A 27,246-nucleotide genomic window follows, 5' to 3' on the forward strand; every position below is an offset into this window, starting at 1 on the left:
TCTTACACCGTACACAAAGATCAACTCAAAATGGATAAAAGACCTCAACGTGAGACAGGAATCTATCAGAATCTTAGAGGAGAACATAGGCAGTAATCTCTTCGATATCAGCCACAGCAACTTCTTTCAAGATACGTCTCCAAAGGCAAAGGAAACAAAAGCGAAAATAGACTTCTGGGACTTCATCAAAATCAAAAGCTTCTGCACAGCAAAGGAAACAGTCAAAAAAACAAAGAGGCAACCCACTGAATGGGAGAAGATATTTGCAAATGACAGTACAGACAAAAGGTTGATATCCAGGATCTATAATGAACTCCTCAAACTCAACCCACACGAAACAGACAAACACATCAAAAAATGGGCAGAAGATATGAACAGACACTTCTCCAATCAAGAAATACAAATGGCTATCAGACACATGAAAAAATGCTCATCATCATTAGCCCTCAGGGAGATTCAAATTAAAACCACATTGAGATATCACCTTACACCAGTTAGAATGGCCAAAATTAACAAAACAGGAAACAACATGTGTTGGAGAGGATGTGGAGAAAGGGGAACCCTCTTACACTGTTGGTGGGAATGCAAGTTGGTGCAGCCTCTTTGGAGAACAGTGTGGAGATTCCTCAAGAAATTAAAAATAGAGCTTCCCTACGACCCTGCAATTGCACTCCTGGGTATTTACCCCAAAGATACAGATGTCGTGAAAAGAAGGGCCATCTGTACCCCAATGTTTATAGCAGCAATGGCCACAGTCGCCAAACTATGGAAAGAACCAAGATGCCCTTCAACGGATGAATGGATAAGGAAGATGTGGTCCATATACACTATGGAGTATTATGCCTCCATCAGAAAGGACGAATATCCAACTTTTGTAGCAACATGGACGGGACTGGAAGAGATTATGCTGAGTGAAATCAGTCAAGCAGAGAGAGTCAATTATCATATGGTTTCACTCATTTGTGGAGCATAACCAATAGCATGGAGGACAAGGGGCGTTAGAGAGTAGTAGGGAATTTGGGTAAATTGGAAGGGGAGGTGAACCATGAGAGACTATGGACTCTGAAAAACAGTCTGAGGGGTTTGAAGTGGCGGGGGGGTGGGAGGTTGGGGTACCAGGTGGTGGGTATTATAGAGGGCACAGCTTGCATGGAGCACTGGGTGTGGTGAAAAAATAATGAATACTGTTTTTCTGAAAATAAATAAATTGGGAAAAAAAAACACACAAAAAAAAAAAAAAAACAAAAAAAAAAAACAAAATCACTCCTTCCTCTGTAAATTCACAAAAATTACATCTAACAATTTTAATGGAAAAAAATTTTTATTTATAAATTATAACCTATAAAATTTAACTTTAAAACCATTAACTCAATCTTCTTTTTCTGCTACTACTAAATATTTATTCTGAATGGTTACTGTAACAAAACTAAACAATACTGTTATGACTCTAGACTAAGGTGTTACTCTAATGGGTTGCAAATGTTAGAATCACACACACACACACACACACAATCTTCAGCCCTAATAACAAATTCTCGGTTACTGCATTTATGTTAGAATACTAAATAAAACTTCAATGAAGACTAGCAAACCTATCTGATCAAAGCACTAATATATAAACAACCACATTCTTCGCATTTACAAAGAGAACACCACCAATTTTCTTCATAAATACTTTAAAAATCAGGCTCAGAAAATCAGACATTTCTGCAACAAAAACTCGAATGTGGTCAAAATAAGTATTTCACATCCTCTGAAATCATAAACTCTTCTAGAAGTTACCTATACATGAAACTAGAAAATTCCACAAACTTTACTAATTAGGTAAGAAGTAACCGAACTTCAAATACTTAAATCCACCCTAGTGCTCCAACAACAAAATACAACCCAATCTTTTATAAACAATCTTACTTTAAAACAGACATAAAATATTAAAAAGTTTAAATTTTCTTTTGAAAAGGTGAATACGGAAAATAAAGATTACCTATTTAAAAAGCAGTACCAACAGTTCAACAACCACATGAAGTATTTTTGTTAGCAGGACTATGACATATAGAAAACTATAAATTTGCTTATCAAAAAGGAAGTGATTTTTATACCAAGCCTATAAAAAAACAACTTAGGTTAAGCTGCATTCTGCTTAACTAAAGTATTTTATCTTAGTTAAATATGATGACTAATGCTGCATTTATTCTCTGGGATGGAGACCAACTTAGAATGGGGCATAGCAATTGGGGGCTATTCCATTAAGAATTTAACTGGGGGAGAAAAAACCCAAGAATATCTGAATACAAGAAAAATTCTGATGAAGTATCTTTAATCAGTAAATTCCTTTGATTTTTAAAGATTTTTATAGACTTAAAGCAATGACTTATGACATTGATTTTGGTATATTTTATTGCATACTCATGATTATTATCATTCAAAAAATTAAAAAATTGACCAGAATGCTAATGGGGGAACTATTAATTTAATATATTTAGAGGAACTACTAATTTTCAGTTCTTAAAAAAAACCTTCAAAGTTTTTCAGAATGTTAATTTCTCTGCCACAATATGGATTTACACTAAAATAAATCAGCAATGATTAATGATCTCTACATGATTATTTAAGTACTCAGAAGTACTAAAAGATGAAGCTGACCCATGATAAAATCTGGAAATTTATTTCAGACCTACTGTCTAACATGAACATATTTCTTTATAATTTGTAACTTTCAAAGGTAATTCTCTACTTCCTTAAAATAAGTTGTGCTAATTTTGCATCTATTAATCATAAACTATAGATTCATAGCACTATTACTCCCAATAGTTTTATAAAGACAGAGGGAAAGGAACACACAGTATATAATATCTAACAGTTGTTTCTCCTGTCCCCAAATTAAATCCTTCTGCACTATTTTCAATTTGTGCTAATGTACACAGTAAAATACTGGAAAACACAAGCCTAAATACCAAGAAGTATTACTCTGAAACAAAATACATGAAAATAGCAGATGAAGAAAATGTGTATATGTATAAATATATATACATTTACACACAAAACATGAATTAGCATATTTACTATATCATATTTAGTTAAGATGAATACATACAAACACGTGTTAAACAAAATAAAGCAAACTAATATCCATTCAAATGTAAACAGCAGTGAATAGTACAAATAAATAGAAATCATATTCTTATCTCCCTAAAGGCAATGTAATACAGACCTTGTTGAGAGTATTGTATTTAGTTTTGAGACTCGCACTTAGAATTACTTAAAAAGTAATATATAAATGTGGGAGAATATTTAAAGTAAAGTTGAAAAGAACAGCAAAAGGTTTAAACAACAACAGAAGAAAGATTACTCGATTTAGGATGTGCTGGGTTAGGAGAAAGTTAATGGGCCATGAAATATTATCATGTAAAACATCTGAAGGATCGTAACTTTTTTTTTTTAATAGCATGTAACCAGCTGGGGCTTTTTCCTTAAAAAGAGCAAATCAAAGATGAAGATGAATTATAAAGTCTCAGAAATGAATTCCATCTCAGCTTTTAAATTTTAAGTGACAAAACACAATCTAATAAACTATTCAATAAGACAGATAGCTCGTCAACAAAAAACCTGAAATGAGGAGAAATAAAATATCCTACAAGACAAATCTTACCATTAATGCTAAGAATGTGTCCAAAATAGTTTTTATATTAGTATTATATACTGTTAAATAGAGAAAAGTGATATCAGAATAACCGGAAAAGCTTTTTCTAAGTATACAGTGATTTCCCTATTTATCCATTCCAAAATTGGGGAGTGTGGAGGGACAGGGGGATGGTTTGAGAAGGGTGATGAATATGGGTATATATATTATGAATATGTATATTATGGAGAAAACCACCCAGGTGGTTGATACACCTACTACTGTATAGCATTTGATGGAGAATTTAATTAAGTGATATGCTAATTATAACTTAGAAATATTTCTGTCATACAGATGAATTTGCACATACTTTGACCTGTATAATGAATCAACTGAGGTGCCTAGATCAAGTATTTCTTATATATTTAAGTAGTTAAGAAAAAATACTAATATTTTATGAAAAGTTAGATTTAGGTAAGAGCTATAAAACTAATTCAACATTATTTACAAAATAGATACAATTGGTTTAAAAACTCGGTTGTAGAAAAACTATTCTAGGTCCTACCCACTCCACTAAGGTGTTCTCATAATAACCCAAGGGAATTACAACAAGAAATTATAAAAGCATTTAAAAAACAATTTTATATAATTTTTATTTACACTTTAGGATTTAAACAACTTGTGGGGAACATCCTTTGTGAGGCAACATAGTCTTTTTTTTTTCTTTTAAGTTTAAACTATTTAAACTTCAAGACAGGCTCACTAATTATTTTCAAGGGCAAGCAACAAATGTGTTAGCTGAAAATAGCCAGTTTAATAATTATTTGTAACAGAGACTTGATTATGTGAGCCTAGAGAGCCTCCCCACCTCTGTGTCCCCTGTGAAGGAGGAGGTCTTTGTGTGCTTTTGTGTGGCGGTTCCACTGAATTCATTACAATAGAGATGGACATTTCATATTCATAACGATCCAACATCTGAGCAATCTTCTTTCGAGATACACCATGTTTATTCCTCCTACCAAAAAAGAAAAGGATTTTAATTCTTTAGAATGTCTAGGTTTAGAGACTAAGCTGTTTTAGAGTAACAGAGTACAGATTCTAAATTATATTTACAAATAAATACTAAAAGATACAACTCATTCACCCACATTTTAAACAAAAAAAAATTTACACTGGCTCTCAAAAATTTTAACAATATAATATTTTTTAAAGATTTAAAGATACCACAAATCACAGCAAAATGTTAACTGGTAATATCTTTGTCACATAAAACTAACTATCAATTCACTGAACCACGGAGTTAATCTTCCCCCCTCTTTTAATACAAAATCAAAGACTATGAGACAGTGTATTGGGAATTATAGAGGAACTGAGTGAACTTCTAGGATTACAAAAATCAGTATGAAATATTTATTACTTTTCAAAGTTATGTTAAGACACTTCCTTTTGCGTTTTTAAAATTTATTACCAATACCAAATGATTATTAGAAATATAACAACTTGGACATATTCCACAAACGTAATGTTGAGTGACAGAAACTAGGCACAGTGAACACATACTGTATTTTTCTTATATAAAGTTTGAAAAAAAAAAACCTATGGTGTTAGGCAAAACATGTTTTAGAAAAAAAGACACATTTAAAAATTATAAAGAAAAAAGGTATATTAAAGAGAAGGAAGCAATTACCAGGGAATTATTACTGGGAAAAGGAATTCATATAACTTCTGAGGTGTTGGTAACATTCCTATATAATGGTTAAGTGAGTATCTGCCTTTACAAGAAATTTGTTAAGCTGTGTATTTATATTTTATGTCATTTTATGTGAGTTTAATTCTAACAACAAAAAGTGGTTTAAAATTATTTTTGACCCTTAAAAAACACTTTTCAATTTATTTTACCCTTGTAGTTTTCTATAACTTGACTTGGACATGGCAAAACACATAGCAACATATTTTACATTTAATATTATAGTTCTAGATTTACTAATGCTAATTAATTTTTCCCAGAAAAGAGATACAAAGAAAATGTTTACTTTTTAAACTGTTTTTGTTTATTTTCAAAATGAGAAGAAAAAGCAAAAAGGACTAGAAGATAAAAAAAGAAAAAGAGGGATCTGAAGTTGAAATTGACAAGATATGACTAAATCCACAAGATGTCAAAATTGGTAATTCCATCAATTTACCAAAAAAAATCTGTCAAACTATTCTGCATATCAGTTAAACTGACTTTGTTTTGTAAAGTCAATTATATTAAGAATTCTAATAAACTTCAACAGTCCCTCAAATATTAATGAAGCCTAACTGTATTTCATCAATTCATTTATTCTGCATAACTCAAACAGCTTTAGTTTTTAAACTTCCATCTCTTCTAACTGAGGTGTATTATACACACAGAAGCAGATGAATAGTACTAGTTACTCATAAATCTATCTGTTTTACTCACATATGAACACATGGTGTGCAAATCAGAAAGGGAAAAAAGGGTAACAAAATGAATAAAAGGTGGGGGAAAAGAAATTAGTTGAACATCACACACAGAATAACATTTAAGATGAAAGAGGGCAAGCTGAGTGGAGGAAAAAACTGGTCTTTAAAAAAAGGAAGTGATGGCTGCACAACTCTGTGCATATATGGTTGACTATTGAACAACAAATGTTTGAACAGTGGCAGGTCCACTTACATGTGGCTTTTTTCAATAAATACAGCACAGTAAAAAAGCCATATGTAAGTGGACCTAAGAGGGCACGTGATGTAATGAGCACTGGGTATTAAATGTAACTGATGAATCACTAAACTCTGCCTCTGAAACTAATAAAATACTGTATTTTAATGGACTGAATTTAAATAAAAAATAAGAAGTAAACATAGTATAGTACTATAAATGTACTTTCTCTTCCTTATGATTTTCCTAATAACATTTTCTTTTTTTTAGCTTACTTTACTGTAAGAATACAGTACACAATACAGGTAACATGTGAAACAGGTGTTAATCAACTGTTTATGTTATCAGTAAGGCTTCTGGTCAACAGTAGGCTATTAGTAGTCAAGATTTGGGGGAAATCAAAAGTCATCATCAAAAACAGACTCAAAAATCCATTATCTTGGATTTTTGACTGTCCCAAAGGTCAGCACTCCTAACCCCTGCACTGCTCAAGAGCCGACTGCACCGAAAATCGTAATTGTACACTTTTAATGCATAAAATGTAAGGTATGTGAATTACATTTCAAAGTTGTTACAGAAAAGAAGAGAGGGAGAATAAAAACAAAGAAAGAAAAAAAGTCATAGGAAAACTAGTGACATGAGGGGAAAGGGATAAAGGTGAACACAAATAGCCAGGGTTGAAAGTAATATAAGTCCTCAACCGCTCACCACAAAGTTTGAAATCTAAAATGGTCTGAAAATTCTGTTTTCAGATTTTGTTGACTCGTATGGCACAAAATCTAACCAAATCTGTACTCTTTTGGCAGCACAATCTACTCAGAACAAACATTAGATTATGCAGAATCTTTCTTATCTAATCAGAGGATTAGTAGTGACTTGCTACAGGAAAAATAAGATGTGTGTGATTATGGCATGCTGCCCCAAGCTAGGGGTATTATGATTATGCATATGTACTATATTACCTTTCTATTTAAAAAACAAACAAACAAAAACAAACCCTGAATTCTAAAACACACTGATTACAAGGGTCTTGGACTATGAATCTGTAGTAGTAAAGATGGAAAAGAGAAAGAAGATGAAAGCCCCAGGAAAAGAGGTGATGAGACCTAAAATGGGAAGAAAAGTTTGAAGGGCAATGCAGATAAGTGGGCTACTCAAAACCAGAAGGAAAAGTTCTAACTTTTCCCTCAAAGTGTTCTGGATCTCCACTAGCATTCAATAGTGAATGAATAGCATGAAACAATGTAGGAATTTACAGAGGAAAAAGTAACACACACACTTAACAAGGAAAATTTAGTAAAACTGACCATGGAAATATGCCCCAAGAAACTCTGAATTTAAGTCAATGTTCCTCTTGACAGAAAGTAAGTAGTAGTCCCCATTCACAAAGAGTAAACATTCAACAAGCAAAAGCTAGTATATAGTAAAGAAACTGACTGTGTAAAGGAGAAAAGAAAAAAAAGATGAAGACTCAAAAAAACTTTTCAAAGATAAGGATTCAAAAAAATTTGAGTGCCTTACTTTTCTAATTCTTCAGGATCAAATTTCCACCAAGTTTCAGGTTCATGAAACTCTACTCTGTATCCTTTTCCTATGGCCTACACAAAGGAAAGGAAGAAAACAAAAACCCAGAGAATACTTCTTAAAGTAAAAAAGAAGGCAGATAAATAGAAGTTCCATTTAGACAATATATCTAAATTTGTTCGACCAAGAAACATTTTACTTTTAAATAATATTGTTCACCAAAATATTAAGACCACATAACTGGACAATTTTGAATTACTGTCTTCAAGTCCAGGCAAAACTAACAAGATGAGCATATTTCTTAGTAAGTATCATTCCCAGTTTTTTAGAAACTAAGTTAATGAACACATCTCTTTAGAAAACAGGGACAATTGTTTATGTAATGAAGATCAAAGTAACCAAAATTTCAGAGTATGAAAAAACTGGTAAGAATAAAATATTAAAAAACTTTCTCATATCACATATTTACCATTTCCACATATGGTTTCATTTCCCAAGCTTGTGTATTAGTGTTGTCTATTATAACTGGAGATCTCCCCTGATTGATAGCTTGTTTTGCTGAAATAAAAAATATATTTAAAAAACAAAAACCAGAGAACTATTAGATTAAAATATAAAAAATAAAATTTAAACATTCATTATTATGAAATTTTCTACATCTGTACTTAAAACTAGAACTATGCCATCTCTTGAGTTAGTGGGGTGGGAAGAAAAAGGACCTCACTAGAGTAAAAGGGAATTAAGAAACATAATCACAGGCAATGTGTATTCTCTGGATCAGATGCTGATTTTTATAATGACATTTGGGGGGAAATATTTTCTTGAATTCAAACTAAGGAAGCCTTCAGAATACAGCTAACTTGGAATTATAGGAAATACAAGATCAAGTTACTCTGAATACAGTCTGAGTATGAAAAGAGGTGAGCATTTATTGACATGGAAAGATGAAGACTGTTACCTGAAAACAGCAAATTATACCGCAGTCTACTAAGTATGACCTTACTTTGGTCAAAATACAGAGATCTGGGAAGAGTTACTAAATATCAAAAGTGGTCATCTGAAGGTAACAGGAGTATCAGCCATCTATGCTTATCTGTATTTGCCAATATTCTACAATTATAAATAATGCTTCTGAAATAAGAAACTTATATACCACATAGCTAAGTAACACAGTTCAAATGACTTTGTAAGTATTTTTTAGGACTAGAATTCTCAAAGTAGGAGCTGGGATCACATGGAAATTTTCTAAACTACATCTTCCTATCCCTTTGCCATCTCTTCCCCCATGAGGTAAGAATCACTGCCACAGTGAGCCACTATTAACAACAGGAGTGTGTGTACCCCTAAATGTAAATAGACAAGAAACATAATTAAGAACCTACAATAAAATTTAAAAGGCTGAGGCAAAAGGCAATGATATGGAAGTATTGTTGGGACTTAGAATTCTAAACACTAAATTTTACATAATGAAAACAGTTACACAGATGTCTAAGGGCAGACAGAATTCTAATGGTTAGGGGCGCCTGGGTGGCTCAGTGGGTTAGGCCGCTGCCTTCGGCTCGGGTCATGATCTCAGGGTCCTGGGATCGAGTCCCGCATCGGGCTCTCTACTCAGCAGGGAGCCTGCTTCCTCTTCTCTCTCTCTGCTTGCCTCTATGCCTACTTGTGATTTCTCTCTGTCAAATAAATAAATAATTAAAAAAAAAAAAGAATTCTAATGGTTAGTTAAGTAATAATGACTATGGTAGAATATATATTTCGAAGAAGGATGTCTCTAAATACCAACAGAATTTTAGAATTTGGGTCACACATAGGATATCAAGATGCCATCATCTTACATTGTTCTATCCCCAATCATAAATGGTAAACAAATCTTCCATTAAAAAAAAAAAAAAAAACTTACTAAGCTAAACCTCTTAATGTCTACTAGTTAGGCTGGCACCTCCAAGAAGTTATATTCTAGAAGAGAAGCTTAATAATCAAATTAAATCTCTGATCTGCAGGAACGGGGAGATTATCCTCTTTCCATGAAAAATCATCACGCAATACCACATTCTAATATATTCCAGGAGGAAAGGGTTCCTAAGTAAATAATGTTTGAATACCCTGATAACAAGAGTCATTTCTTAAAATTACTACCGTGCTCTTAAGAAACAAAATGACACCTTGGGGAGCTTTTTAATTTACAGGTGGTCTAACATGAATTTAGATTCTTCTAATAATACACATGAAGCAGAGAGAGATTCCCAAAATGGTAACTGGCATTTGAAAGTGTTCAATAAACATCTTTTAAAAGAAATTTAGACTTAAGTAAGTCATGCTTATAATTTTCAAAATGTCTGATGATTGCTAGTTACCATTCCCTTGAAAAAATTTAGGCTATACTGATAGTAAAACTAGTAGTGTATCTAAACAGCTTTTTATTCAGCAAGTGTAACTCACATAGCATAAACATTTTAATGTAATATTCAGACTGGTATTACAAAGAGAAAAAAATGTCCTATACAAACAAATTTCACAGTCCACCAAAGATATACTATCTCTGCCCACTGCCTTTATTCATTCCATTCATCACCTACTACTATTCTCTTTAACCTCAGTCCAGTAACCCCCCAAATTTTTTGGAATTGCAATACCATCATTACTTGATTTACGCAGTAATGTTCTGTGGCATAATGTTCTGTGGAGAATCCCACAGTGTTACAGAACCAATACTAGGAAACAATCTTATAATCAAACTTATTTCACATTAAATTTTTTACTCAAAAATATCCTCACTGAAATTTCTTACTGTGAAAACTGACAATTAAAAAACATTCATTCTGTTTTTCCTGTAAATACTGTACTTTAGGACAACCCTAGCTGCTATTTCTAGGTGAAAAGTTCTTCATTACAGAAGAATTCTAGCAATGGAAGGAATGTTAGATCTAGAAAATCACCATTTAGCCACCTTTAATGAACACTCTCATTCAGTTAACAATTCACTGTTGGATAAAACCATTAGACGTAAGGTTGATAGGGAATTTGATAATGGAAAGAGTAAGCTGTTTCTTTGAAGTTATTTATCTTAGTATCACTAAAACTGGGACAACCAGAATTATGCTTACCAAAAAAATATGCTGAACCTAATAAATCCTCCTGTCTAGAACTAACTTCTATTTAAGGAAATACAGGAGAAGAACAAGATAGTTACAAGGAAGCAAAGAGAAAACTACAAAATATGGGACATTCTATAGACAACCAACTTCTGCAACAAATTAATGTTAAAAAGGCAAAAATGGGATAAAAAGAGGAAAGAGATTAAAAAAAAAAAAAAAGAGGAAAGAGATTAATAAACTTAAAGGTAACAAACTAAATGTACTACCAGGACCTGGCATGTATCCTGATTCAAAGAGAACAACTATAAAGAAATATTTAAGACAAGGAGAAATTTCATTACAGGCTGGGTATTCTATGATGTTAAGGAATTTTTTTTTTTAAAGGTGTGATGATGGTACTGCAATTAAATAAAATGCCATTAAGTAAGAAAAATTTAAATGCAAGATGCCTGATGTCTAAAATCTGCTTTAAATACCCTAGCAATTAAAAAAGGGGGGGATTAAAACAAAAAAGATAAAGCCAATAAGGCAAAATCTTGATAAATGATGATAATTCTGAGTGATGGGAGGTATGGTAGTCACTGTAACCTAAGTTAGATTTAAATTTTTCATAAGAAAAACAATTTGTTTAATCATGAATATACTCTTCATCTTTTAAAAAAGAAACCAACTCACCTACTTAGTTCTAGATCAAAAATTTTCAGTCCTGACTGCAACATTAGAATATCTGGGTAACTTTCACAAAAAATACTGTTGTTTAGATCCACTCCAGACCAACTAAATGAGAATCTCTGGGGCTAAGATTCAGGCTAAGTTTTTTTTAAAGGCCCCCAGGTGACTCAAATGTGCAGTCAATCCCAGAATGGGAAAAAAACTCATGATATGCTTCTAAAAAATGTATTTAAGTAGACTTTTGTAGAGTAATGTCAACAGGAAAAACTTTAATATTCACAGGCATTATATTAAGCCTTAGAAAACATTAGCATTACTCTCAAGGAAATACCTTTTGAGAATATACAACAGTATGAAGAGTTCTTTGAATTTATTTATGAGGTATAAAATAAAGGCTATCAAAATATCCCAAATCTCTATTTTACCAGCTCATATTGGTACACTATTTACAATTTATAAAATATACCTATCTAAATCCTCTAATTTAACAACAACCTTGATCAAGTAAGGCAAGTATAAATATCATGGCTTCTAATAGATGAACAAGCTAGTCTCAAAGCTATTTAAATAGCTTGCCCAAATCATTCCGCTGGTAAAAGTCAAGTTGAGAATAAAAACTAACTCCTAGCCAAATATTCCATCCCAAAGACTTGGCCCAAAACAAACCTCTGTTCTGGTTCCAGTCATGGGCATCACCAAGTTGATTAACATTATACCTGTACCCATCTTGATGGTGAAAATAGTCATCAGTGCTGAACACAATGCCATCACGACTCTGACCAAGCAGAATTCTGTTAATGAAAGAAATCATAAGGTGCCATTTATAAAATCTATAACCATCAAAGATACGCCACACAGGAAAGGTTATTAAATGAATCTCTGGTACTTACCTGTAAATATATTGCAAACAAAACAGAATAGGAGCAGAAACTTAAAAAGTTTTCAGATTTCAAATACCACTTCACACTTAAATCTACAGAATTACAATCAGTAAAAAAAAATTTTTAGGTGGCAATTGTACTAAGTGGCTTTTGTACTGCCACTTTTAAAAACATTCTTCAACCAATCCCAAAATCATGTCAACTATTATCCATGTTTAACTTTAGTGAATTTGTATGTGGTATCTAAAATTCCCTAAATTGGGCACCTGTGGCTCAGGTGGTTAAGCAACTGCCTTCAGCTCAGGTCATGATTCCAGAGTCCCGAGATCAAGTCCCGCATCCGGCTCCCAGCTCCACAGGGATCTCCCTGTGATCTTCTCCCCTTTCATGCTCTCTCTCACTGTCTCTCTCTTTCAAATAAATAAATAAAATCTTTATAAATAAATAAATTCCCTAAATTTAGTGCAATAAGTAACCTAAAAGGCAAATAAATAAGCCTAATCAAGCAATTCAGAGGGGGGAAAACTCTATTTGACCTAAGATAGCTTTACTAAACCCATTTCCACAAAGCACAAACCTACATGACCTAAAAGTGGAAGTCACAAATAGCTTGAGACTTAAAGTTTTGAAATAACCTGTGATCCTTCAAAGTATAATCAAACTTTAAAACTAAGAGATTAAATTACTAAATGAAGTAAATTGTTAAACACTTAATAAAGAACACACTCTTCACCATAAGTCAATGATAATCAAACTTCATTCTCACAATATAATACCACCTTAAATTTCTAAGCATAGGGATGCCTAAGTGGCTCAGTTGTTAAGCATATGCCTTCTGCTCAGGTCATGATCCCAAGGTCCTGGAATCAAGCCCTGTATCCAGCTCCCTGCCCAGTGGGGAGCCTACTTCTCCCTCTCCCACTCCCTCTGCCTGTGTTCCCTCTCTCTCAGTGTCTGTCAAATAAAATATTGAAATTAAAAAAAAAAAACACACAACAAACCTTTATGTCATGGAGAAATGGCCATGACATATTTAAAGAATTTCTAAGCAAAGATTAACTAGTGTTCAGATTGTCAGAGAATTTCCCAAACCAGTGACTCATGAATGAGACTGGGGTATAAGGTAAAACACAGTAAAATAATCTGTATCTAACAATAACAGAAATATTTTGTTGTTTCTCTCCTCCCTCCTCAGCTATTAGGCAACTGGATATCATTCTATAATTTTTGAAGAGGGGGAAGGGAACGGAAAGTGGTAGAAGGGACTGAGAATGCAAGAGTACCGTCATGGAATGATTCAAGAATACATACCTCCTAAATCAAAGGAGTAAGAAGGACTTTGACTATTAAATAAACATAGCTCTCCTTTCCTCAGCTTATTATAAAATTGTATACAGGCATAGCTCAGATATTGCAGGTTCCGTTTCAGACCACCACAACAAAGCAGCACTGTAACTGTCCCTCAGAACATACTACTTAAAATATAACCTATGAGAAATTACACTAGTCATCAAGCATGCTTAGATATAGCCTTAAGAAAAACATGTACTGGCAACAGGCCTCTGGGGGAAAGGACGATACACGTCCTTGAAGCCCAGCAGCTGGAGATGCCCGGCTCGCTCAGGGCTTGCTCAGGGCAGAACACCACCTGCTTCTTTTTTCTGTTATCTCCCCTTCCCCGAGAGCATCAACAGTCAGTGAGACAATTCTTTCATTTGACTGTAGGTCATGTACTATGTGACCAGATATATTTTGCTTTTCTTCTTACGTATCTACAAGACTCATGGTCAATGTGTAATCTACTCTGGCTTCTTTGTTGGTTACTCACTTTCTAATAAATATGAGACTGTGAAGTTGTTTGGGGTGAGTCTTTTCAACTGTTGCCCCCTGCTCCCATTCTCTTGCAGCTGACTTGTTTGTTCCTCATTCTTCTTCCCTGCGCCGTCAGGAGGCGGCAAAGCACAATAAAAGAAGTCAAAATTAATTTGTTTTTCCAGTGCATAAAAGTTATTACTAAAAAAAAAGTATACACCTTAATTCAAAAATATTTTATTGCTAAGAAATGCTAACTATCATCTGAGCTTTCAGTGAGTTGTAATCTTTTTGCTGGTGGAGGGTCTTGCCTCCGTGTTGATGAAGGCTGACTGATCAGGGTGGTGGTTGCTGAAGGCTGGGGTGATTGTGGTAATTCCCTAAAATAGGACAATGAAGTTTACCCCATCCACTGACTCTTCCTTTCCTAAACAATTTCTCTGTAACATGTAATACTGTTTGAAAGCATTTTACTCAGAGAATTTCTTTGAAAATCAGAGTTTATCTTCTCAAACCCTGCCACTGCTTTAGCAACTAAATTTATGGAATATTCTTAATCTTTTGTTGTCATTTCAACAGTCTTTACAGCATCTTCACTAGTGGACTTCATCTCAAGAAACCACTTTCTTTGCTATCCATTATCAACTCTTCACCTGTCCGAGTCTGATCATGAGATTACAGTAATGCAATCCCACCTTCAGGCTCCCCTTCTAATTTTAGTTTCCTTGCTGTTTCCGCCACATCTGCAGTTGTCTCCTCCACTGAAGTCTTGAACCCTTCAAAGTCGTCCATGAGGCTGGCATCAATCTCTAAACTCCTCTTCATATTAATATTTTGCCCTCATCCTATGAATCCATGAATATTCTTAAGGGCGTCTAGAATGGTGAATCCTTTCCAGAAAGTTTTCAATTTACTTTGCGCAGATACATCAAAGAATTACTATGTATTTATAGCCTTACAAAGTGTATTTTTTTTAAGGTTTTATTGATTTGACAGACATAGATCACAAGTAGGCAGAGAGGCAGACAGAGCGAACAGGCTCCCTGCTGAGCAGAGAGCCAGATGTGGGGCTCGATCCCAGGACCCTGGGATCATGACCTGAGCCAAAGGCAGAGGCTTTAACCCACTGAGCCACCCTGGTGCCCCACAAAGTGTATTTCTTAATAGTAAGACCTGAAATTCAAAATTACTCCTTGAAACATGGGCTGAAGAATGAATGTTGTGGTAGCAGGCATGAAAACATTAATCTTGTTCTACATCCCCACCAGAGCTTTTGGGTGATCAGGTGCATTGTCAGTGAGCAGTAATATTTTGAAAAGAATCTTTTTTCTAAGCCATAGGTCTCAACACTGGGCTTCCAATATTCAGTGCACCATGCTGTAAATAAATATCTGTCATTTGGGCCTTTTTGTCCCATTTATAGAACACAGGCAGAGTACATTTAGCATAATTCTTAAGAGCCCTAGGGTTTTCAGAATGGTAAATGAGCACAGGCTTCAACTTAGTCAACAGCTCCATCAGCCCCTGAGAAGAGTCAGCCTCTACTGACGCTAAAGCACTGACTTCTCCTCTCTAGCTATGAAAATCCTACACAGTAACTTATTCCAGAAGACCATGTGTCCACTTTGCAAATCTATCACTTAGTGTAGGTACTTTTGTTGATGATCTCAGCTTGATCTTCTATTTATTATTTCAGCTAGATCTTGCTGCAGTTTCTACATCAGCACTTGCTGCTTTTCCTTGTACTTCTATGTTATGGAAACAGCTTCTTCCCTTAAACCTCATGAACAAATTTCTGCCAGCTTCAAACTTTTCTTCGGTAGCTTCCTCACCTCTCAGCCTTCAGAGAACTGCAGAATTAGGACTCTGGGTTGGGCTTTGGTTTAAGGGAATGCTGTAGCTGATTTATCTACAATCCAGACTATTACATCTTTCTCTATACTAGCAAGGCTGTTCTGCTTTCCTATCATCTGTGTGTTCACTAGGAGTAGCACTTCTAATCTCCTTCAAGAACCTTTCCTCGCACTCACAACTTGGCTGCCTGTTTGGCTTAAAAAGCCCATCCTGACTTTGCCATGCCTTCCTCACTAAGTTTAATCACTTCCAGCCTGTGATTTAAAGAGAGAGATGTGCAAATCTCCCTTCCACTTGAACACTTTGAGGCCACTGCAGGGTTATTTATTGGTCTAATTTCAATACTGTTGTGTCTCAAGGAATAGGTAGGCCTGAAAACAGGAGAGATGGTAGAATAGGAGGTTTGTGGGGCAATCAGAATATACCTAACGCTTATCAATTAAGTTTGCCACCTCATTACATGGGCGTAGTTTATAGCACCCCAGAATGACTACAAAAGTAACATGAAAGATGACTGATCATGGATCACCATAACAAATATAATAATAAAATTGTTTGAAATATTGTGAGAATAACCAAGTGACATAAGGACACTAAGTGAACAAATGTTATTGGAAGAAAGAAGCCAAAAACTTGCTCGACACAGGGATACCACAAACCTTCAATCTGTAAAATGTTCAGTATCTATGAAGTGCAATTAAAAAAGTTATGCCTGTATATTTTATAATAAAAATAAAATTGCAAAAAAATAAAAAGATTTAAACATGCGGGGCGCCTGGGTGGCTCAGTGGGTTAAGCCGCTGCCTTCGGCTCAGGTCATGATCTCAGGGTCCTGGGATCGAGTCCCGCATCGGGCTCTCTGCTCAGCAGGGAGCCTGCTTCTCTCTCTCTCTCTCTCTGCCTGCCTTTCCGTCTACTTGTGATTTCTCTCTGTCAAATAAATAAATAAAATCTTTAAAAAAAAAAAAAGATTTAAACATACAATTCCATTTACAGAATTATAGCTCAAATTATTTCAAGCAAAGCAAATGAAATTAAGTGGTTATTTGTTTGCGAGGCTAGAGCTGGATTTCTTCCTTAAGCCACCATAATTTTTTCAAAAATATGCCACCTAACATATTTGGCACCATACTTTGTTTACACAGATAACCTAGAATATAAAACTGCTACAACATGAGGCACCTGGATGGGTCAGCCAGTTAAGCGTTTGACTCTTGATCTCAGCTCAGGCTTGATCTAAGGGTTGTGAGTTCAAGCCATGCACTGAAAAAAAAAAATGCTACAGTATTAGTATTCCAGACCAAAGTTCAATCACCTAAAATGATTCTGATCATAATCAACCTTATGATACCTAATTATATCTAACAGTACCAGAACATTGACAACATCTTCTTAGATACCCTGTTTAATTTTTTCCATTCTATTACTTTATTAGCCATGATTTTTCAGATGACAGTAATCTACTACAAGAGTAGAGCTTTTGCATCCAAGGAATGTTTTAACCTCAAAAAAGGTAGGGATGGAGGAGGCATGGAGCAAGATGAGAGACAGCCCATCAATTTACATCATCAAACCAAGTAAACATCAAACATGAATAAACCTCTATGAAGAACACCTTAAATACATATATATCATAATTACAGCAAATAATTTTAGCTTGGAGAGAGACTTTCTTCTTCCAGGCTGTTCATGCAGCTTTTTAAATTCCCTGAATTATCTCAAACTATAAAGCTTTATTTTGGAGACTTATATTAAAAAAATACTTACAATCAATTTGGATATCTGATGCCATACCAACCATCTGAATCAAAGATCAATTACTTAGGAGTATCAGTATTTTCAAAATCATGTAGTCAGATTCTATTGAAACTCTCAAAAATTAATTAAGGTATTAGGTTGAATTCTCCAAATATCAAAACTTGTAACTCTGAAAAATGAAATATCTAATAAAAAAAATCAGATATGGGCCCACTCGATACCTGATTTGTATTTTTTCAGAAAGTCTACCTTTTTGGAAACTTACTATATGACAAGCACTTTCTATATATATCTATGACCCCATTTAATATTCGTAGCAACCTTGCTAATTTGATATTTACAAATCCAGAAAAAAGAAAATGATTCCAGAAATCAGGCCACCAGAGTTATATAGCTGCGTGGGAGAGCCAAAACCAATGACTTAAATGATCCCTGCCTCCTGGTATTCACACCCTTAAGTAATCCCTTCCCCTTGAGTGTGGGTAGGAGTAGTGACTAGCTTCTAACTAACAGAATATGGCAGTTGACAGAATGTCACTTCTGAGATTAGATTACAGGGAAAAAAAAAGTGCTTCTGTCTTGGGCTCAGTGCTGGCTCACTTTGTCTCATCACATTGTGCGTGAGGAGCAAAGAACCAAAGGAAGTCTCCAGCCTATATATAGCCAGCAACTAACTGAGGCCCTCGACCTAATAGTTCACAAAGAACTAAGTTTTGTTGACAACCTCAAGAGATCCACCCCAAAACAACCTTCAGACCAGAGTATCGCCTTAGCCAACACCTTAATCACATCATTGTTAAAGACCTTAACCCAGAGGCAGCCAGATAATTATACACAGACATCTGTCCTTCAGAAACTGTGAGATGATATTTTGTGAGATGATAAATGTTCGTTGCTTTAACCCAGTTTTTAATAAGGTAATTTGTTACACAGCCAGATAACTAATGCAGTCTGAGCTTATAATTCTTCACTGAAGAAACAAGTGAATCCTGTTCCTTAACCCTGCTCTGAGAACCCTATTTCCCCAAATGGCCTATTATGACTTAATTTGCATGATTTATTTTTATTTTTTCATATTTTTACAATTTCTAGGAACTGTACATTATTTTAATACATCCATGTATTAAAGAGAAGTGATTTTCCCAAAACAATCTGACAGGAACCAACACTTCATGAACCTTTATTTACCTCCTTATTGACTGAGTGGCTCTGCATACCCCAACCCAAAACCACCTTTACTGGGACAGTTCACTCTAAACATTCCTTTAATTAAGAACAGAGATCTCCATAAGGAAAGGTCAATCTTTCCTCTGGAGTTTAAACTGAGATCTTCTCCAAAAGCAGGAGGGGAAAAATAATCTTTTTTCATCTCTCTTTAAACTGTAATTTCTTACAGTTGCTGTAACAAAATTACCACAAATTTGGTGGCTTAAAACAACATGCATTTAGGAGAGCTTGGGTGGATCAGAGGGTTAACGGCCTCTACCTTCAGCTCAGGTCATGATCTCAGGGTCCTGGCATGGAGCCCCACATCAGGCTCTCTGCTCTGGGGGGAGCCTGCTTCCCCCCCCCCCCCGCCTTCCTCTCTGCCTACTTGTGATCTCTGTCAAATAAATAAATAAATTAAGATCTTAAAAACAAACAAACAACATGCATTTATTGTATTATAGTTCTGAAGGTCAGAAGTCTGAAATCAGTTCCACTGCACTAAAATCAAGGTATGGGTAGGATGGCATTCCTTCTGGAGGCTCCAAAGGAGAATCTGTTTCCTTGCCAAATTTTCCAGCTTCTAAAAGCCACTGTGTATCTAGGCTCATGGGCCCTTCTTCCATTTTCAGAACCAGCAGTGTAACATCTTCTATCTTCTCTCCTCTCCAAAAGTGCTTCTTGATCAACTCTCAACATTTTGCTAATATAATGAAATTAATAGCCTGTTTCTGAAAATACATTCATTTATTGAAGAAATCAATACAGCAGAAGAAATCATATTAACTAAAACATTTTAGGTTCACCCGTTCTCCTCATATGAACAGGGTGTATGAATCTAGCAAAATCCATAGCCCAGACCCCCCAGGAATGACACCCAAGGCTTGATCCCTGTTTGGTCCTGTGACCAATCACAGACTCAGAGGATTCTGTTTATCTAACACCAATAACAAACGGTAACAAAATTCCACAGCTAGACATTGTTGAATTCTGCCTGAAATGAACCTTTTCATCAAAGTGCTGTTGGTTTGCCTAAAAGGACAAAGAGCTAGCACTTTCACATACCTACAAAGGTGTATGAAACTGTTTTGCCTTAGTTTACTCATAAATATTTCAAGTCTGTACTTGTATTAGAATTTAACCTAAAACTTATCTCATTAAAATCTGTAAGCAAATTTGTGGGTAAACAGTTAAGTAAAAACTTAGTAATGACAAGTACTATACGAGTTGAGGATTACGGAGGACTGAGATGATAAATCAAAATCTCAAAAAGCAGAGGCATTTGAGAGAACCTCTGAATAAGTCAAGTCCTGAGAACAATGAATGAACAAGTATTATGTCTCCTGCAGGGGAGGATAGGTGCTAGTCCAACTGCAGAAGAACATGAAGACAAAGAGGGGGGTAAGGACTAAACTAAGGAAGAAGAGGACTTGAATATTATCCCCAAAGAATTCGAACTTTATAACCTCCTGTGCTCATTACACACAGTAATACTAAACAATGCTAACTTTTAATTTAGTGCCCCAAATCAGCCCAACTTTGATCTACCAAATCTTTACTCCTTTCTTCCTTCAAAGCTCATTTTGAAAGCTAACTCCTATATAAAACCATTCCCCACCATAAAATGTCTGGCTTTCTATCCAGTCTCAACCGTGCTCGCTTCGGCAGCACATATACTATCCAGTCTCAACCGACCAATCTTACTTCATTCAAAATGTGGTGACTTAAAGAGATATTCCTGCTTTTTTAAACAAGCTCCTGAAAGTTCGGAGACAGGTAGGAGGGCCATACATGTGATAGATATTAAAGTGAAGGAGCAGGGTAGAAACACGCTATCAGATCTATCTCCAGTTTGACCTCCTACCAGTTCTTCTAACTTCTCCCAAGTCCTTTAGCCTGAGCTTATTCTCTTATGCCCCTGCTCCTTCTATGAAATGGAAATAACACAACCCATCTTATAGGATGTTTATATATGAAAGTACTCTGTAAACTGAAGTCATGATACAAATGGTACTTATTACTACCATTTGTATAGTAATATAGTTATTACTATAGCTTCTGTATAGTATATACAGTATATAGCTATATACAGTATATAGCTTCTGTATAGTAATATAGTTATTACTATAGCTTCTTAAATACCTGATTCCTCAAACATATGTACTATATATAATCACCTCTGTCATCTCCCACTACAATTAGGCCTCCTTGAAATTCTATTGCAATACCACTACTTTATTCATCTTCAATTTCAACATACCTCAATGTTGTTCCAAATCTAATCTTTCTTTCTTACATTTTTCTAAATCCACGCATAGTCAGATGATCCTAGCTAGGAGATTTCCTTCACACAATTTCCAAATTTCAACTATTTCTTTTCTCTGATATTATATTCTAAATCTGGGAGACTGCCCATGTTTGCGAGACTTCACTCTTGATTTCCATCCCTTCTGAAGAGTTGAAATTTCACCTCTCTACAAAATCTTCATTAAAATAAGAATGGGACACCTGGGCAGCTTGGTTGATCAGCTGCCTTTAACTCCCACCTTGTCAGGCCCTCTGCTCAGCAGGGAATCTGCTTCTCCCTACCCATGCTTGTGCTTGGTCGGTAGCTCACTGTCTAACTAAATAGACAAAAAATATTTTGTAAGATTTTATTTGTCAGAAAGAGAGCGCGAGCACACACACAGGCACGGGGAGCAGCAGGCAGAGGGAAAAGCAGGCTCCCTGTTGAGCAAGGAGCCCAAAGTGGGACTCGATCCCACAACTCTGGGATCATGACCCGAGCAGAAGGCAGATGCTTAACAAACTGAGCCACCCAGGTGTCCCAAATAAAAAAGAAAAAAATCTCTAAAAAAATAAAATAATAAGAATAAAAATGCAAGGGGCGCCTGGGTGGCTCAGTGGGTTAAGCCGCTGCCTTCGGCTCAGGTCATGATCTCAGGGTCCTGGGATCGAGTCCTGCATCGGGCTCTCTGCTCTGCAGGGAGCCTGCTTCCTCCTCTCCCTCTCTCTGCCTGCCTGTCTGCCTGCTTGTGATCTCTGTCAAATAAATAAATAAAATATTAAAAAAAAAAAAAAAGAATAAAAATGCAAGGACCTAAATTTAAATTCATTTACAGAGATCACAGCTTACAATCTAGCTTGAAATGTATCATAAATTTAATCTTTCTTTAACCTTACTGCTTTCTGGAGAAACCTGTTTAGACTGTTGTGCTTCTAGAGAAACCTGTTTAGACTGTAACGGTTCTTTGGACTGTTTTTATTCTCACTGGAAGACATCAAACAATTTTCTCTTTCTCCTGATCTGGCATTAATCTTGAGCCATCCTACAAAATCTGCAAAGAATCTGTATTTTCTTTGTACTCTTTTACACATCTGCACAAATGAATTCAAGGGCATCAATATTCTTTTTTAAAAAGTGCAAACTACAACAGGAATTTTAAACATTTTGTCATGCAATAAAACATAACCAGTTCAAACTCCATTTAATTCAGGTACTGCTCACTTCAGACTACTTAAAGAAATAAAAAAAGCTTCCTCTGCCAATCAAAGGTATGAACACGCCACAGTGCTGTAAACAAACTGACACCCCTTTTCCGTGGTATATCTCACTTGTTTCTCTTAATTATTCCAGAAAAAGAAGTATTACTCTTTACAGTAACAGCAAAACTTGTTCAAGGCCATAAAGTTTGAAATAACTGGGTCAAAAGCCCAAATCTTCCAACCCTGAGTCAGCTCTTCTTGGACAGCTGACTTAAAAAGGGAAGGCCAGTACAGTCCTCAAATAGCATTTACTAATAATCACTGTCATAATTATACCTAGTGTATCTATTTTAAAAACCCTTAGCAGAATCTTTATATGCCAATTCTCCTTTCTTGTAACTTCTCCCAAGTCTTTAACCCGAGCTTATTCTCTTAAGAAAATATCTTTTTAAATATTTACTGTCGGATATCATTCTCAAGTGTAACAAACTAAAGATTTTCTATAGAAACATGAAAGCATTTGTCACTGATAACTACTATCATCTATGATTTTTAAGTAATGAACTACCAAGCATTCACTTGGCATCCTTTAAAGACTCACCGAGACAACGTTGTTTTCCCAGAACCAGGCAAACCTCTTAAAAGAATAAGTAACTTCTGCAATTTATTTAACTTTTCCTCTTGAAACTGCTGGTTCTTAAGCCTGTCTATTCCATTATGCTTGTCCATAGAAGGATCTTCCCAGCATCCTTCCCTGGTTTCACAGAAACCATTACTCACATATCCATCTTGCACAATGTAGCCATTAAAAAAGGAATGATCTCTACTGGTATTCTCACTATAGTCAATATAGTCATTGTTCTGATCAAAAGTCAAACAATCCCAGTTAATGTGACAACTATTGTAATACCCATTTTGATGCTGAGACCCATCTGGAACATGGAAAATATTTGATGGTGGATTTGGTGAAGCACTGAATCTTTGCAGATTTAAATGATAGTTAAAACTGGGAGGAGGAGGACCTTGGGGTACTATAAAAGAATGCACTGATTGCCATTCAGGCCTGAAGGAAGTTAAGGGATCATCACAAAATGCAGGTATTACTTGTCCATTACAAGGATATTTGCCTGGCTCGTTCTCCCCATGCTGTTGGTAACTACAATGCGACTGAAAAACATTACTAATATCTCCTTCCTTTACTTCTTCAGATTTTAACAGCTCATTATTATGGTCCTGATAATACACAGTAAGTTTTTCTTCAGAGAGCTCAAGTTCTTCACAACTGCCTTCCAGATCATCTTTTTCATTTTCAAGCTCTTCAATTTCCTTGTAAAATTGGAATAATTCGTTGTCAAGCTTTGATTTCTTAGAGTTGAAGTTCTGTTTCTGTTCTCGTCCTCCTTTGCCATCTATACCACTGACTGCTTCTGTGTGATTTCTCCTTTCATTGTATTTCTTCTTCTCAGGGGGATTGTAAATGGGTCCTATAAATGCTTTACTTGTGCTATATATCTCATCATCTTTGGATACCAGTGCAGGACTGGCATCCTGTAAAATTTTTGTATCAATGGATTCAATAACATTTGATCTATTACTGCCAGGCATCTCATCATGCACGGGTTTCACCGAGTTTGTAATTTTGGTTTTGTCCTCCTGAAGATAACTGTGTTCCTTGACATCAACAATGGTCACAGGGACCCAATCATTCCCAGCTTTCTCTTGGATTCTGTGAAAATCAGCAGTACCATGATGAGAAAAAACATAAGCCTCTTCAGCTGACTTCAATTTTTTATAGCATGGTTCACCTGTTAGTTCTTCACGATGATCCAAGGATTTCGCTTCAATTTCACCATAAGGCATCTGAGGACCAAATAAATCATGTAATTAATAGCTAATACTTTAAAAATCTAAACAAAAGTTTTTCAGAAACAAGAAAACAGAAAAGACATTTAAATAGCAAATCTTCCCCAAATACAAAAACTATTATAACCACTTACTATTTAAGTATTATTATAATGATTCAAGGGTGGGACCTCACTTAAAAAAAAAAAAAAAAGATGTATCTCACATTTATTCCAAATGATGCATTTTTTAATAGATTTTTTTTGTCAGAGAGACCACAAGCAGGGGGAGTGGCAGGCAGAGGGAGAAGCAGGGTTCCTTCTGAGCAAGGAGCCCATGCTGGACTCCACCCCAGGACCTGATCAAGACCTCCAACAAAGGCAGATGCTTAACCAACTGAGCCATCCAGGCATCCCTGAATGACTGACGCATTTCTGAAACTTCAAGAATTTAAGTAAGCTTGGGAAATTGAAACAATAATATATACTTTGACGATACAGATACACAACTGTATACTAATATGGAGAGTAAATCTGCCAGCCAAACTGACACTTATCCAAACTGGTTGTGATAAATGTCTTCATAAACTCTTGTTTAAAACCACTATATCCTTCGAGTAAATGCACCCAGCTCCCAATCTCAGCATCTCCTTATCAATCAAACGTTAGATACTGAAATGCAAAACTTTACAGACCCTACTCCTGTGAATAGAGTAAAAGTGGTTTCCAAATGGGTGTACTGAGTTCATTTAAAAGGAAAAAAATAACTTCAGTTGCACTAAGAATGACTCAAATATGTCCTATTATGTTTAGAAATGTGACACCTCCCCAAATCAACGTGTTCATCTTTTCCACATGCTTGGCCAATCTCAAAGACAAATTCTGCTTCCCTTGAAATTTCTTAGGGGCCCTCAAAAGTGCAATCCCAAATGCGGTTTTACTCAATACTTCATTTTGCCCGCTCTCTGGAACTCCTCCAACAGGACAGAACACGGAAAGGGCAAAAAAGACGAAGCAGACAATGATACAGGTAGGCCCACAGAAACTGGAGGGAGGGGAACACAACTGTAAAGAACACCGCCCTATCGGAAACGCCCCACCCTGCCTCCAACCGCCTCTCGGTTCCTCATTTCCTCATTCGGAATACGATAAAAATCTCAAGGAACCGCCAGACGGCTGCATTAACAGAGCGTGGCCTATACACAGCCTTAGTTCTCTGGCCTCCTGACCTCCAAAGGTGGCCCGGGCAAAAGTGCGTCACCCAGCTCCTTTCTCCCAACGGAGACACGTTCAGGTTCTGTCTAGGAATTCAAGAGATACCCTGGACTCAAAGGTTCACTCCAGCCTTCCACGTTTACGGCTCATCAAAAGGGTCCAGCCAAGAACAGACGAGAAGCCGAAAAACGTCACCACCACTACCCCACCCTTATTTAAATTGGGGGCTGTACTCACCTTACACTACATTCACTTCTACCTCCCAATAAAATCGTGGTCTAGAAAGACACGAACATCTGAAAAGGTGAAAGCAACGCACAAACACCGCCCCAAAGCACAGAGGAACTAAAACCCAAACCCTCGGCATCTGGGAAACAGCACCGCCGTACGCAAGATGGCTGCCACCTCGCGGTTACCCCGGCAGGAATTACAGATTTGCGCTCGGCATTGTGGGAATTGAAGTCCCGTGTTCACGCTGGGCCTGGTAATCTCCGCGCTCGGAGACTGGGTCTCCCAGAATCCATTTCGTGAAAGACGCAGCGGCGTTAACCAACGTAAACCCTAACTAGTTCCTAGTTTTGGAGTTGGGAAGTTATTTAGAACTCTTAAGTTTGGCTAAAAAAAGGCAGCGAGCTGCTCTGGGATTCATCCGTAAAGGAAAGAGAACGTGAGTGCCTGGCACCCTAAAGACATAAGCCGCTGTCGGTGCATGCTTTTAAGACTTTCTAGGATACAAAGAATCGTGCTTTTCAACGGGGTCTCAGCATTTGGTATCGCCACGTAGGGTTGCTGGCGTTTCTACAAAAAACCACTGAGTAATTCCAGTCTCTTCTGTCCATGGAAGCAATCACTGCAGCAGAGCCTTAAGTACTAAGAGAAAGTTATTTCTTATCGTATTTGTGTTGTTTTGTTTTGAGAAACAAGGGCCAGCTACTGAACTTTCCCACTTAAAGAGTCAATTTGTGACAAGCACTTAGAGCAGCAGCTGATTAAAACAAAACAAAACAAAAAAACAACTCGACGGACCTCACCTCAGAGTCCCATCCCTCCACCACCTCCCCGTACTAAGTCCGCTCCCTCCTCTGCATTCTTTTCTTGCCACTACAAGTAACCTACGTCTTGGTATTGGAATAAATTTTTCTGTTGAGGTTATAAATTTAACAGTTATAAATTTAACTGTTATAAATTTAACAGTTAAAATAACTGTCTGGAATATTTGCATTTAATTATTTAACAGCTTGTGACCAAGAGGCTTTTAGGCTTATGACCAAAGCAATGCATCCTCTTATAAAGAAAGACTCTTCCTCAAATACAAATTCCCACATCAACCTTTTCTGATGTTTCCTCGTATTTAGATCCAAATTATGCTTCCTCGGTGGAAACAACCACGTAAGTGAAGTTGTGTCTTTCTCAGGGTATCTATATTTGGAGGTTCAGGATGTCTGTCCACTATAAGATGATATTAATCTTTATCACCTTATCAAGGTACTTTCCAGTTTCCCCACTGTTTATTTTATACCTTGCAACTCACAATCTATGAAGAGCTACTTTGAAACCAAGCAAATACCTTGCTCCTAATCAAACTCTACTTTGTAGTTCAATCTCCATTGGATGATCC

At 36.0% G+C, this 27,246-nt stretch overlaps 1 protein-coding gene across 4 annotated transcripts in view; it reads right to left on the reverse strand.

Moving 5' to 3' along the window:
- The window catches only part of N4BP2L2 (NEDD4 binding protein 2 like 2), an 81,538-nt gene extending 55,514 nt beyond the window's left edge, over positions 1 to 26,024 (reverse strand). For 3 of the 4 annotated variants that reach the window (XM_044249560.1, XM_044249561.1, XM_044249559.1), the window contains exons 1-6: positions 25,866 to 26,024; positions 23,174 to 24,432; positions 12,242 to 12,366; positions 8,275 to 8,363; positions 7,803 to 7,879; positions 4,488 to 4,634 (exon numbers count right to left, since the gene is read on the reverse strand). In XM_044249560.1, coding sequence (XP_044105495.1) covers positions 4,488 to 4,634; positions 7,803 to 7,879; positions 8,275 to 8,363; positions 12,242 to 12,366; positions 23,174 to 24,432 — 1,697 coding nt within the window. In that variant the 5' untranslated portion in view covers positions 25,866 to 26,024. Of the gene's footprint in view, positions 1 to 4,487; positions 4,635 to 7,802; positions 7,880 to 8,274; positions 8,364 to 12,241; positions 12,367 to 23,173; positions 24,433 to 25,865 lie in introns of those variants that run through there. The other variant, XM_044249563.1, reaches the window with a different exon arrangement.
- Between the last annotated feature and the right edge of the window lie 1,222 nt (positions 26,025 to 27,246).

Source organism: Neovison vison, chromosome 5 (genome assembly GCF_020171115.1).
Source record: "Neovison vison isolate M4711 chromosome 5, ASM_NN_V1, whole genome shotgun sequence".
Classification (NCBI taxonomy): domain Eukaryota; kingdom Metazoa; phylum Chordata; class Mammalia; order Carnivora; family Mustelidae; genus Neogale; species Neogale vison.